The sequence below is a fragment of the Podarcis filfolensis genome (genome assembly GCF_964270895.1).
Source record: "Podarcis filfolensis genome assembly, chromosome: 4".
NCBI lineage: Eukaryota > Metazoa > Chordata > Lepidosauria > Squamata > Lacertidae > Podarcis > Podarcis filfolensis.
The window spans coordinates 88,127,165-88,141,856 of NC_139607.1; the positions used below are offsets into that span (position 1 = coordinate 88,127,165).

Sequence of the window (14,692 nt, forward strand, 5' to 3'; positions counted from 1 at the left end):
ATATAATACATAATGCAAACACATGTATGTTACATCTGTACACACCTAATTCCTCCCAGCCAAATCTATATGCAGTGAACAGATCTCAGGCATATTACTCTTCCAGATATGGATTGGATTTTGCAAGTTAGGGAATTCCCAGCTTCAAACCAGTGTCGTATATCCCAGCCGAGCCATTACATTCTACACATATACCCAAGACAGTGCAAAAGAGTTAGAAACTCAATTCTGATCTCACCATGCACAGAGGGTCTGGGGTGGGGGTGGGGAGAATTATGTGTACTCAAATGTTCATGGCTGGGTACAGGATTAGAGCTGTTGATAAGTGCATGTATGTTAATAAAGTGAGCAATTAAGTAGTACCTCCAGGCCAATGCTTCATTCACAAAACAGAAGGCGTCCCATACCTCTAGACCTTTCTGATCCAACCTGCTTTGGGCACTTGCCAATTCTTGATCCCGGACAGTCATTCGTGCTTCTAAAGCCTGCAATTTCCTTTCCCATTCTCGTTTCTTGTTGTTTACCATGATATCAATCTGATGCATTAATTCTTGAAGCTCAACATTGCAAGGGACAGATCTATAAAAAAGAGGTCTTTTTTAAATGTACTACATAGAACAGATTGAAATACAGTGGTACCTCGGGTTACATACGCTTCAGGTTACATATGCTTCAGGTTACAGACTCCGCTAACCCAGAAATAGTGCTTCAGGTTAAGAACTTTGCTTCAGGATAAGAACAGAAATCAGGCTCCGGCGGCGCGGCAGCAGCAGGAGGCCCCATTAGCTAAAGTGGTGCTTCAGGTTAAGAACAGTTTCAGGTTAAGTACAGACCTCCGGAACGAATTAAGTACTTAACCCAAGGTACCACTGTATTATTCTTCAGGCCATTTTCCCCTTCCAGTGAGCTCATATTCGACTTGAGAATAACCAAATGGCTTATTTTAATGTTTTTCCCCCCTTAGTCAATGTTTCTTTGGTCCAGTTTGGATGTAACACTAAACCATGATTTGTTTAGCTGAACTACAGGTGATATCCTACTAAGTTTTACTCCTAGTAAAACCCCTTAAAATTAATGAACACGCCTAAGATAGGTGCATTCATTTCAACAGACCTACTCTAAATAAAACTTAAGTTGAATACCACCCTATGGTTTGGTTGTACAGTCATACCTTGGGTTGAAGTTGCTTCAGGTTGAGCGTTTTCAGGTTGTGCTCTGTGGCAACCAGGAAGTAAAGCGTTTCACCGCTTGCACAGGCGCAGATGGTAAAAATGATGTCACGAGCATGTGCAGAAGTGGCGAATTGTGACCCGCGCACACGCAGAAGCGGGTTGCGTACGCTTCAGGATGCGAACGGGGCTCTGAAATGGATCCCATTCGTATCCAGAGGTACCACTGTATATTGGAACCTAGGCCCACTCACAAGCTATGGTTTGTTGGAGGCTGTAAAACCAGGATTTTAGATTTGAAGTTGTTTTATGAATCCTGGCTTGCTCTAACTGTGGCCTATCATTTACATCAATACTTGTTATCCTGGTGCACAAACAATGTATTACAGTGTCTCATCCTAGCTAACCACCTGGTCAGAAACATAAAGAGCAGCAGCTCAAAAATGGACCTGCCCATGTGAGTCATGGCCTATCAAAAAAACACCCTGTCCCACCACACACTGACTGGGCTACAGACTCCTTTCGCTCCATTCTTCTTGCTGGCAAGACTCTGCATCACCAAGATGGCTTGGCAGAAGAGGGAATATGTCAGAGGAGTGCAGCGAATTTTTTTGTAAGGGAACAGTTAGGGCCAGAGGGCCAGCTTGTGAGGGCGATTGGGGGCCTGATATCACATGCGTAAGCATTTTGCCTCCCTCTCTAAACTGGGCATAAACTCCCTGGGGTTTGGGAAGGAGGTGCCAGGGCTCTGATTGAAACTGAAACAAATTGAAATTGAAATACTTTATTGTCACTTGTACAACTTGTATACAGTGAGATTACTCGAGCACTCCCCACTCAGCTCTCTTAATCTTAATTCCCCTCGTTTACTGACGAACACCCACCAAACCCAAAAGTCAATTGCCCTGTTGTTATCTTTTCATTCAGCAGCCTAACAGCCCATGGATAGAAGCTGTTCTTTACCCTGTTGGTGCAACTAATCATGCTTCTGTATCTTCTGCCTGATGGCAGGAGATCAAGAAAGTGCCGGCCAGGGTGTGAATCATCCCTTCCCAGTATGAAAGGACACTTTCTATTGTTGACCAGTAGAAGGAGATCATCAAATGTTGATTGACATACAGTGGTGCCCCGCAAGACGAATGCCTCGCAAAACGAAAAACGCGCAAGATGAAAAGGTTTTTCGATTTTTGCGTCGCTTCGCAAGACGATTTTCCCTATGGGCTTGCTTCGCAAGACGAAAACGTCTTGCGAGTTTGTTCGCTTTTTTCCTAAAGCCGCTTGAAGAGGCGCAGTTGCGACGGACCGTGCTTCGCAAGACGAAAAACATCGCAAGATGAAAAGACTCGCGGAACGAATTAATTTCGTCTTGCGAGGCACCACTGTAGTTCTTCCGCAAGACTCTGAGGAGATGGAGTCTCTGTTGGGCTTTCTTAACCACTTGGGTTGTATATATTTTCCAAGTAAGAATGCTGGAGCCTGGCTGCCGCTTTCCTAAAGTCTTTGGGAAGGCACCTGGACCCCTTTGGAGCATCACACCTCCCTCCCTAAGCCAGGCAGAAGCTCCCCAGACTTTGGGAAGGAGGCACCAGGCTTTAATACATTAATACTCTAATTTACCCCTATTTAAGGAACTTGCCTAGTCCCCCTAGTCCACTGACTGTGTGCCACTGGTATATGTGGAACTTCTATGCCACCGCTACAGTGGATAGAAAGAAAATGCCTATTAAGTAGTTATTAGGTGCCATATAGAGGGACGCGGGCGGCGCTGTGGGTTAAACCACAGAGCCTAGGACTTGCTGATCAGAAGGTCGGCGGTTCGAATCCCCGCGACGGGGTGAGCTCCCGTTGCTCGGTCCCAGCTCCTGCCAACCTAGCAGTTCGAAAGCACGTCAAAGTGCAAGTAGATAAATAGGTACCGCTCCGGCGGGAAGGTAAACAGCGTTTCCATGCGCTGCTGTGGTTCGCCAGAAGCAGCTTAGTCATGCTGGCCACATGATCCGGAAGCTGTACGCCGGCTCCCTCAGCCAATAAAGCGAGATGAGTGCCGTAACCCCAGAGTCGGCAGCTTAGTCATGCTGGCCACATGATCCGGAAGCTGTACGCCAGCTCCCTCAGCCAATAAAGCAAGATGAGCACCGCAACCCCAGAGTCGGCCACGACTGGACCTAACGGTCAGGGGACCCTTTAGCTTTTTAGGTGCCATATGGTGAACAAGGTTTCATCTGGTCCTGTAAACGCTCCAGGTGTGTCCCCCCAAAAATAGTCTTTAGAAAACAGACATGTCAGCTTGCATGTGCCCAAGCGCTGGTCCTTTTGCCTGACCAGATTCACCTCTCTCAACCTGCCTGCAACCCGCCTTGTGTTTTGATGGGGCCCCCAGATCAGCAGCTCTCACATCACCTGCCAGGGAACGCTGCAATTAAGAGCAGAGTTAAACAGGGCTGCAGGCCCCGGTGCCAAATCTCCTTGGCATCCTCTCTGTCAGGGATCCTGAACTGTGCTTTCAACAGCCACAGCGGGGCTCTGTTTGCTCACCGGGTCAGACAGCAAGCTGTGTGCGGACAAGACCTGCTGCGGAAATGTGACAGCACAAAATGGAATGAATTAAAGCAGCTGAGTATGCTAGGAAAGAGGGGAGAGGAGAAGCAGCCTGCTAGGAGAAAACGCAATTTGCTAAAACTATGCTGTCGAATCTACAGTTGCTTTCATATCCCTGTGGAGTAGCTTCCTCACAAAGGAAACTGCTCCGGAGGCCAGGAATGAAGGTGGCCGTGGATTGCTGCAGGAAATTGCCATATTGCAGACATAATTCCTGCCTTTTCACCCGTATTCCTTCAGCTTTTATATGTGAGCATTGGGTTCTTGCGAGTGACAGCAGGTTAGGGAGGGATGGGCAGCTTTGCCCTTTGTTGTGATGCTGAAGCCTCTGTTAGCGATTGAACTAAAATGCCTTAAGGTTAAAGAGGGGCAGGAGGAGCAGAAAGGGGTCTGGGTGTCCTTACTGGTTGAGCTGCTCAGGTTTCACAAAGGAATAGGAGCAGGGCGGGCAGAAGAGCCACAGGGGAAAGTAGTGACAGGAGGAGAGGCTTATGGAGGGAGGGTGCAGTAGGCAGGCAAAGTGAGGCTGGATAGGCTATGGAAGGAGAGCATTAAGAGGGAGTGGTCCAGTGAAATGAGAGGAGGCAATGTAGGGAAAGTATATGCCCTGCCTTCTCTGAAAGGTACCAAATTTAAACCTTGACATATAGTTACCAGATTTTTTTCAAAGAATCCAGGGAGAATTTTTTTTTAAAGAGAAAAAAAAGTTATTTTTAAAAATTATTTTTTTAAAAAAATTAAGAAGTAATATCTTCTCTTTTGTCGCACGGCTTTCCTCTGGGCCCCGGCCTGCTCTTTTGGAGCGCTAGCCACTGTGGAGCCACGTGTCCTTGCCCTTCCGGTGCTCTCCTACCTCTCCTCAGTGGCGGTGGCGTGGCAAGATCCCCTCTTTTTTCTCCTTCCTCTTTCTTTCTCTTCCTTCTCCTTCTCCTCTCCTCCTTCTCCCTGCGTTGGCTCTGGGGTTTTACTGGCCCTGGAGCGCCGCTGGGCAGTCGGCCAGGTGACCAGGCACTCTCGCTCCCGGCTCAATTTGGGTCACGCTGTGTGTGGGTGTGTGTCAGCAGTTCCCCCAGTTGACGCACCGGGCGTCCCCGGTTTCCCCCTGGGCAGTGGCAGCGGCAGCCTCAGCAGCCCGGAGTCAGCCTGGTAGCGCAGTTGGCTCTGGCTGGCTTCAGGAGCTGCTCGCTGCCATGGCGCCCGCCATTTTGCCTCACCAGAAGTCCCCATATGATGTGTCTTGCGCTGTTAAACCAATCACACAACATTCATCCCCTACTAATAAATCTACAACACTTAAAATATAAATCCGGGGACATTAAATGAAATCCGGGGACAGATTTTGTCTGGGGATGGATTTGTAAATCCGGGGACTGTCCCCAGGAAATGGGGATGTCTGGTAACCAGGCATCTACAGTTTAAAAGATATCTGGTAGCAGGTGATGTGAAAGATCTCTGCATGAGACCTGGAGAGTTGCTAAAAACAAACAAACAAACAAACCAAACCAAACCAAACCAAACCAAACCAACCAAAGACACTAATCTGTCAGCATAAGCCATCAGGAAGTATCAACATTCAAAGAAAAAGGTGTATGTTGGAAGTGTGATGAAAATGAGGGATCTTTTTTCACATATGGTGACCCTGTAAAATAATTAACGAATATTGGGAAACTATATATAATGCATTAAAAAGGATACTTAAAAAAAACTTTCCCAAAAAACCCCTGAGATTTTCCTCAGCCTAGAGCAATTAGATATATTTTAATTTAGGTAACCTATGTAATAGGCTTATGTTAGAAAATGAATATGGATTTTGAATTTGATGTTTGTAATTTTTTTGGTTTTGAATTTTTTTTTAAAGGAGGGGGAAACAACCCCCTGAGAGTTTCCTCTTGGGGATGGTAACAATGTAGACCCCCCCCCCAAAAAACCAAAAGGGTTTATTACTATATGCCACCACCGCAGCTAGAACCTTATTGGCACAAAGGTGGAGGACAAGTATAGTACCCACTAAGGAAGAATGGCAGTGTAAAATGTTTGAACATGTTGAACTGGCTGGTCTGATGAACAAGTATAAGAGAAAATGGAGATAAGGAATACAAGAGGAACGGATCATGTTTATTGAATATTTTCAGAACCAGTATAAACAAATACACAGCTTAGCAGGTCTCAAGTAAATCCAGCAGAGTTGAAATAGATAAAAGAGCTTTTAATAGACAACAAATTAGATGGTTAAAAAGATGTGGATTACGCAGAGTAGCAGAAAAGCAAAGGAACCAGGAAAAAGGTGGAAGTGAAGTCATATGGCATATGTATATATGCTGTATTTGGTACGAAGTTGTAGGTAGGACAGGGGGAGGGGGGAGGGAGGGGGGTTAAAGATGCTCTCTGTTCCTGTTTTTGAAAATGCAAACAGAAAAGCAAATGAAAAGAGAGAGAGGAAGTATCGACAGTCAAGTCTGTGATGTTCATAGCAGCCAGAAAGCTTGATGTGCTGCTGACAGGCATATCTGCATTTAATCTTCACTTGCATGAACAATGAAACAGTGCTACTATGCCAGAAAAGAATCTTTATATTTGTTCCTTTGAACCATGATGATTAGATGGTTTGTTAATTTTTCCACCAAAGTGACTAGTTTGCTCCAGGTTTTTGTGGGCACTTGGGCAACAAAAAGTATCTTTGGTCCCCTAAAACATCACTTTTTTGCCACCTCTGCTTCCTCCCCGACAAACTCCCCACCCTCCTCATCTAACCGCCCTCCTCCAACCATTGTCTTAGATGGAGATAGAAGGGAGAGAGAGAATGAGTTTTGCATGATCAGGAACTGCAAAGGTCAGAAACGATGTTTTCACATGTTGATTTGCAAATAACCAGCCCAATCTTTGACTCTGGGCAGTTAATTGTATTGAATCACTATAAAACTGCAATCTCACTAACGCATACATCAGAGTAAGTCTCAGCAGGACTGAGTCAACACGCATAGGTTCATGCTGTGCCGCTGATAAACATTGCAATCAAAATGTCAAAAAGATAAAGATGGAATCTAGACACACATAAAATTGTGAAAATGCTTTTTTACAAAAACGTTCTGAAAATATATATTGAATTTGCCATAGGTCACCATCGCTATCTAGTGTCACGTTTGTAGAATGCACTTTACAACACACTTAAAACATTTTATTTGTGTATAACTGAGCCCAAAGAAATCTCAAGCAGGTTGATGACATCACTTCTGCAGAAAAAGATTTTTTGTTTAAAAAAAGTGTTTACATAAGGCTTCCAAACTACTCTAATTAGGTAATGATTTTAAAAAAGCTTTCCCAACAATAGTCTTTTGACAGGGGTGAGTTTTACAGTGCAATTTCCAGATTGTAACATTTTCTAATTGGAAAGGTTATGCACTCTGAAGGTTTAAAACAAAAGATGCCACTACTGCTTTGACCAGGCCTGAAAAGTAATTTCAGTAACAAATGTAGGTCAAATAGGGGTGCACTCTTCATTAAAAGCAATAAACCACATTACCGCTTCATGGTTTGCCTAATATACAAAATAGTAAACTCATCAATGTCAAGCATCACGGTATGGCTAAGAACAGAGTTATTACGTTTTACCACAAATGATTAAGTGATGTCTGTTTTTAACTTTTTAATATGGTTTTCATTGTACTGTTTTATTGTTGTAAACTGCTTTGATTTTTTAAAATGACATAGTGGTATATACATATTTTTATAAACAAACAAACAAACAAGGTGGCCATTCCTGTTCAATATAGTTGCTGCCTGAGCAGTCTAGGCCTGGTGTTTCTTTATGAGATAAGCAGTAATGAAGAATCAAAAGACCACAGAACTTTGAAATCTTGAAGTGTAAGGTTTTAAGTTCTACATCATATTGAGCGTATAGGTGTAAATAAGATAAGATAAACCAGGAATGACCAGGAAATTATTATGCGTCAACCTACCTAGTCATCATTTGTTCCTGAAGTGCTTCTATTTTCTTCTCCATTTTAGCATTTCTCCAATCTATTAAGAATATTTTGGGGGTGGGTGGGTTAATGTTTTTCCCCTTAATTATTCATTTACATAGAAGACTCATAGTTAAAAGAAGAGACTTGAGAAACAGCAGTAACAGAGTACAAGAGTCTTACTCTCAGGGTTGTGGGTTCGAGTCCCGTGTCAAACAAACAATTCCTACATTGGGGGACTAGATGACGCTCATGGTTTGTTCCAACTCTACAGTTCTATGATTCCAAGTGCAAACATGCCAGACCAGAGGGGTGAGAATAGGGCTGTTTGCTGTGGCTTAACTGTTAAGCTAACATCAATGTGCACGTAATATGTGGTCTTCAACTGATGGGACTATTAATCTGCTTTGGAAATATCTTGACACTAAAGGGTGGGGCATAACTTCATTAAATAAATAAAACATCCAGCCCAGTGGTGGATTTGTGCCTGATCAGAAACTGATGGGTCAGGGGAAGCAGGGAGAGATAAAATACTCACTGCTTTGCAGAATGAGCTAGTCACTATGTGGCATCATAGAATCTTAAGAGGTGGAAGTGCACCTAGGAATCTCAATGAAAGCATCCATGATTGCCTGTTTTCAAATGGTGAAAAAAGGATCCCCTCAAGAGACCTGTGCGAGTCTCTGATAGTCTTTTGGAATCCTCTAATGGTGATTTCATTAGCAAAAGCTATACGGTCGTACCTTGGAAGTCGAACAGAATCCATTCCGGAAGTCCGTTCGACTTCCAAAACGTTCGGAAACCAAAGCTCCTGCAGCCAACCGGAAGCCGCGGAAGCCCCGTCAGACGTTTGGCTTCCAAAAAAAGTTCGAAAAGCGGAACACTCACTTCAGGAGCCAAAATGTACGAGTACCAAGGTGTTCAACAACCAAGGCAGTCTATGTGAGATGGCTTTTGGGAGGCTGCAGTTTTACATATACAGTGGTACCTCAGGTTAAGTACTTTATTCGTTCCAGAGGTCCGTACTTAACCTGAAACTGTTCTTAACCTGAAGCACCACTTTAGCTAATGGGGCCTCCGGAGCCCGATTTCTGTTCTCATCCTGAAGCAAAGTTCTTAACCTGAAGCACTATTTCTGGGTTAGCGGAGTCTGTAACCTGAAGCGTATGTAACCTGAGGTACCACTGTACTCTTTAACTGGAAATATGTCCTGTAGAAACCGCGGGAACCTATTCATGTTCTGAGTTAAACAGGCGCAGAATTGAGCTGCCAAGCAGCATGTCACTGGGGTATACTGATGTGACAATAATTAGCATTTATAGTGCAAACGGGGGTGGGGAGGTGGAGGCTGACAGAGAAAACAGCTTAGTCTAAGGCTACCTAGCGAGTCAGAAGAGCCAAAGCTCAATGGAGCGTGTTAAATGAAGAAGGTCCTGGGTTCAATTTCTGCTCTCTCCAGGGATGGGGGCGGGAACCCTGTTTGAAACCCTTGAGAGCAGTTCCCAGTAGACCATACTATGCTAGATGGACCCATCGTCTGACTTGGTACAAGGCAGCTTTCTGTGAACATTGAGGGGCATACCTTGTCCTGGAGTGTGTAGGACTCCAGGGGGAATGTGCTTCTGAGCATATACAGAGGGGCTTCCTTAGTTCAGACTCAGTCAGGGAGGCAAACCTGTGACCTTCCAAATGTTAAACTACAACTCCCACCAATGGTCGCAGATTAAGGGAGCTGGAATCCAATGTAAGAACATAAAATGAACCTGTTGGCTCGGGCCAATGGCCCAGCCAGTCCAGTATCCCGTTCTCACAGTGGCCGACTAGAGGCCTGCAGGAAACCTGGAAGCAGGATGAGAAGGGAACAGCACTCTGCCTCAACAAAACTGCTAGCACATTTGCAAAGCTAAGCAGGGTCCTGTATGGTTTCCAACTGGATGGGAGACTGCGTGTTGAGATCCCTGCATTTCACGGGGTTTGACTACATGACATTTGGGTATCCTGTCAACTTTCCCACTCTGATTCTATGATTCCCAGCAACATACTAGCATTATGTGGAGTGCCACAGATAGACCCTCCCTGCTCTCAACGGTCTGCCATGGAAAATGTGGGAAAGGGTGGAATGGTTCCTCTGAACATATGCAGAGGGGCCTTTTCCCCCAAACTCTCTCCATACTCCATCCTGGAGCAAGTGGGAAAGGAAGAGATTAAAAAAACAGCCTCTGAGCATGCACAGAACAGCTTTGTCCATCCTCTCTCAGCATGCCGCCAAGGTGCACGCGTGGCAATGTGAGGCAGAGGGGAAGGGCCTATGAGCATACCTAGAGGGGCTTTTTTTTGCAGGATCTCACTACTCTGCCCAGAGCATGTGGGAAAGGAAGGGTGCCTCTGAGCATATGCAGAAAGCCTTTCTCCTGCCTCCTTGGGGAAGGAGAAGCAGAGAAAATGCCTCTGAGCATGCACAGAACAGTTTTCTCCAGGCTCTCTCAGCACTCTGCCCTGGAGCTGTGTGGGAAAGGGAGGAAGGAAGGGTGCCTCTGAACATGCACAGAGGGCTCTTGACCCCTACAGTTATGAGCATAACTAGAGAGGCTTCCTCCAGACAGTCAATAACTCTGGAGCACGCAGAAACCGGGCAGTAGAAAGAGGGCCTCTGAGCATGCACAGAGTGCCTTTCTCCAGAGGAAGACTCCCTGCCTGCCCGCAGCCCTAAATGCACAGCTCTCATAAACCGAGCATGGGTGGGTGCGTGGGGGACAGCTTACCTTGCCCCTTCCCCTGCTGCTGCTGCTGCTGCGAGCCGCGGCTGCCCTCGCTCTGGCGGGGAAGGACCCCGTCCGTCCCGCCGACCCCCTGCCCTCCCGCCGCGGCTGCCGCCTTGCGCAGGCCCCGCCCCCTCCGCCCGGGCGGCAGTTGCGGGGAGGGCCCGGCTGGCTTCTCCCGTTGCCGGGGCAACGGGGCGGCCTAGGGAAGAGACTCCGTGGGCGGAGGGAGCGAGCAGGTCTGGGGAATCCCCCGATGGAGGGGCGGGGCCAGAGCGGAGGGGCGGGGCCTGAATCAGAGGAGGGGGCGCCCTTCTCCCGTTTGCCTGTGTGCCAAATATGCATTGCAACAAAATAGACTTTGGTAGCTCTCTCACTGCAGATGGTGACAGCAGTCACGAAATTCAAAGACGCCTGCTTCTTGGGAGAAAAGCAATGACAAACCTAGACAGCATCTTAAAAAGCAGAGACATCACCTTGCCAACAAAGGTCCGTATAGTTCAAGCTATGGTTTTTCCAGTAGTGATGTATGGACGTGAGAGCTGGACCATAAAGAAGGCTGATCGCCGAAGAATTGATGCTTTTGAATTCTGGTGCTGGAGGAGACTCTTGAGAGTCCCATGGACTGCAAGAAGATCAAACGCATCTATTCTTAAGGAGATCAGCCCTGAGTGCTCACTGGAAGGACAGATCGTGAAGCTGAGGCTCCAATACTTTGGCCACCTCATGAGAAGAGAAGACTCCCTGGAAAAGACCCTGATGTTGGGAAAGATGGAGGGCACAAGGAGAAGGGGATGACAGAGGACGAGATGGTTGGACAGTGTTCTCGAAGCTACCAGCATGAGTTTGACCAAACTGCGGGAGGCAGTGGAAGACAGGAGTGCCTGGTGTGCTCTGGTCCAATATTGACATCCTGCGCATCAGTGAACTAAAATGGACGGGAATGGGCGAATTCAGCTCAGATGACCATATCTACTACTGTGGGCAAGAATCCCGTAAAAGAAATGGAGTGGCCTTCATAGTCAACCTCTGCTTAAAACCCTCCAAAGAAGGAGAGTCCACCACTTCTCCTGGGAGTCCACTGTTGAACAGCTCTTACAGTCAGAAAGTTCTTCCTGATGTTGAGTCAGAACCTCCTTTCTTCCGAGTTCCTTTCTAGCAAAATAAAGCGATTTTTATCTCAAGCATTCCAGACTGCCAGAACCCTAGGGTACCCTAATTATTTAGCAACTGACAAAGATTAGTTTTATCTCATTGCACCGAGGTCTTTAAAGGGAAGCAGGGCTGATAGCAGCAAAGGGAGATGAGCTCAAGACTGGGGACTCGGTTTCTCTCTGTTTTGTTTCCAGAGTGACATCATGCTGCTTTTCTTGTCTGTTGCTATTTCTGTGAAAACTGCAAATCTCTGATAAAAGATCCCATCAGTTCCAGGTCTATGAAGGGGAGCGAGGGAAATCTTGGACAGCTTTTAAAGTGATCTTATTCCCCTCCAACAAACTTCAGGGTTCCCCCTAAGTTTGCCACCCCCTTTCCCCCCTGTAGCCACCACATTCCTCCAGCTCAGGACGGGGCAACAGAAGAGGGAGGTGAGCATATAGGAAAATAAGGGGGCAGGAGAAGGATTAAGCATCCCTCCAGCAGCAGCACCCTTACCACCCAGCGCCACTTTTTAGACTGTGTCAAATTCAGGTCTTTGTCACACAACACGGCCCCATCTGCACTGTAGATTTAAAGCAGTATCGCGCCACTTTAAAAAGCCCCTCAAGAATCTTGGGAACTGTAGCTTGTTATTTGCTTATTTGCTCTCAGCAAGCTGTGTAAGGACATAAGAAGACCCAACTGGATGAGGCCAATGGCCCGTCTGGTCCAGCATCCTGTTGTCATAGTAGGCAGCCATAGATGCCTGTCAGAACTGGGCAAGCAGGATCTGAGCACAAGAGCTATTGCCTCCGACTGTGAAGGCAGAGCATAGCCACTGATAGTAGCCATGGATAGAGTTATTCCCAATGGATTTTTCCAGTCATTTTTTAAAGCCATCCAAGCATTGCAAGGGGCTAGACTAGATGACTCTTGGGGTCCCTTCAAATCCCCCCGGTTTACTATCCCTAGTACTTCAAGACTCCCATAAAAGTGCCTGGCTTAAAACCGTCTATCAAAAACTTCACTCTTGTGGCCTGTCCCCACAACACCTACTCACTATGGGCCTCACTAAAGCAAACAGTCTAATTGGTCAACGTCTAAAAGATATCAAGCATCAGAACAACCTGGCCACTATAAGGAAATTCTGCCCTTGGTATGTCCAGTTTCCACCTCTCCATTTTGATTCTCTGGCCCCATATCTGCACAAACTTATTATCCCAAAATACAGATGTGCTTTTACACTTGCAAGACTGGATGTTTTGCCATCTGCGGTAATTGAGGGTCGATTCCAAAAGATCCTGCCTGAGAAACTTCTTTGCCCCTGTGGAGACGGTAGCACCGAAACAGAGGCACACGTCCTCCTGTCCTGTAGTCTCTACAAAGACCTGGGGAACGAGATCATCACCCCACTCGTACTAACCATCCCAGGGCGCTCAACCACTGCCACAATGTCCTTTCTTCTATCAGATCAAAATGAGCAGATAACAGCAAAGGTTGCTAGGTTCATAGCAGGGGCAATCAGAATAAGGGCCACTAACTGACTGCTGATTCAGGACTTTAAATTGTGCTCTTATATCAAATTTGCTTTTCTGCGTATACTGTAATGTTTTACTGTTGCTATGGCCATTGGCTAACGCGAATAAAGTTTTTTTTCTCTCTCTCTCGGAATCCCTTCCAACTCTACAATTTTATGATTCTAAGTTGGCTGGCCATCACTGGCTCCAGTGGGAGGGAGTTCCATAGTTTAACTATGCCCTGTCCTGAATCTTCCAACATTCAGCTTCATTGGATGGGTTCTAGAGCTATGAGAGAGGGAGAAAAACAATTTTTTTCTGTCCACCTTCTCCATATGATGATAATTTTATAAACTTCTTTTATGTTACTTTTTCTCCAAAACTAAAAGATCTCAAATGCTCCTAGAAGTATAGTCTCCAGATCAACAGAAGTAATAAAAAGGTAAAGGGACCCCTGCCCATTAGGTCCAGTCATGACCGACTCTGGGGTTGCGGTGCTCATCTTGCTTTATTGGCCGAGGGAGCCGGCGTACAGCTTCCGAGTCATGTGGCCAGCATGACTAAGCTGCTTCTGGCGAACCAGAGCAGCGCACGGAAATGCCGTTTACCTTCCTGCTGGAGTGGTACCTATTTATCTACTTGCACTTTGACGTGCTTTCGAACTGCTAGGTTGGCAGGAGCAGGGACCAAGCAACGGGAGCTCACCCCATTGCAGGGATTCGAACCGCCAACCTTTTGATCGGCAAGTCCTAGGCTCTGTGGTTTAACCCACAGCGCCACCCGCGTCCCGAAACAGAAGTAACAGTACTGCTCTATTCAGTCAGATCCCACCTGGAGTCCTGTGTCCAGTTCTGGGCGCCGCAGTTTAAGAAGGATGTTGACAAGCTGGAAGGTGTGCTGAGGAGGGTGACCAAGGTGATCAAGGGTCTGGAAAGCAAGCCTGATGAAGGAGCTGGGTATGTTTAGCCTGGAAAAGAGGAGACTGAGAGGAGATAGGATAGTTACCTTCAAATATCTAAAGGGCTTCCACATGGAAGATGGAACAAGCTTGTTTTCTCCTGCTCTGGAGGGTAGGACTCAAGCCAATGGCTTCAAGTTACAAGAAAGGTGTTCGGCAGTGAAATGGAAACTCTTGGGAAGTTGTGGTGGACTCTCCTTCCTTGGAGGCTTTTAAGCTGAGGTTGGATGGCCCTCTGTCATTGTTGAGACTCCTGCATTGCGGGGGTTGGACTAGATGACCCTCAGGGTCCCTTTTCAACTCTATGATCCTATGAATGTTCTCCAATAGTTCAAGAGCAGCCCCAGAAAAGATGTGGGTGGGGGATTAAAAAAATATATATCACCAGAAAATTATTTTTGACTCAGTTTGTCAGGGAACAGCTGCTCACTGCCCCCATGTGGCAAACTCTACAATTCTATTATTATTGTCCCACTGCTATTTTTGTAAAATTATTATTATTATTAATCCAAGCTGCTTGCTTTTGTATGTGTTCATCTCTTTTTTTCATTATGTCACATATACATACCATCTCCCCCCCCCGCCCCCCGTCATA

The 14,692-nt window shown here is 46.2% G+C and overlaps 1 protein-coding gene across 2 annotated transcripts in view; it reads right to left on the reverse strand.

Annotated features, from left to right (window-relative positions):
* DEUP1 (deuterosome assembly protein 1) overlaps positions 1-10,614 on the reverse strand; it is a 60,096-nt gene extending 49,482 nt beyond the window's left edge. Inside the window, exons 1-3 of one of the 2 annotated variants that reach the window (XM_083609908.1) lie at positions 10,489-10,614; positions 7,724-7,784; positions 408-579 (exon numbers count right to left, since the gene is read on the reverse strand). In XM_083609908.1, the coding sequence (XP_083466034.1) occupies positions 408-579; positions 7,724-7,767 (216 nt within the window). In that variant the 5' untranslated portion in view covers positions 7,768-7,784; positions 10,489-10,614. The remainder of the gene's footprint in view (positions 1-407; positions 580-7,723; positions 7,785-10,488) is intronic. The other variant, XM_083609909.1, reaches the window with a different exon arrangement.
* Positions 10,615-14,692: the final 4,078 nt, after the last annotated feature.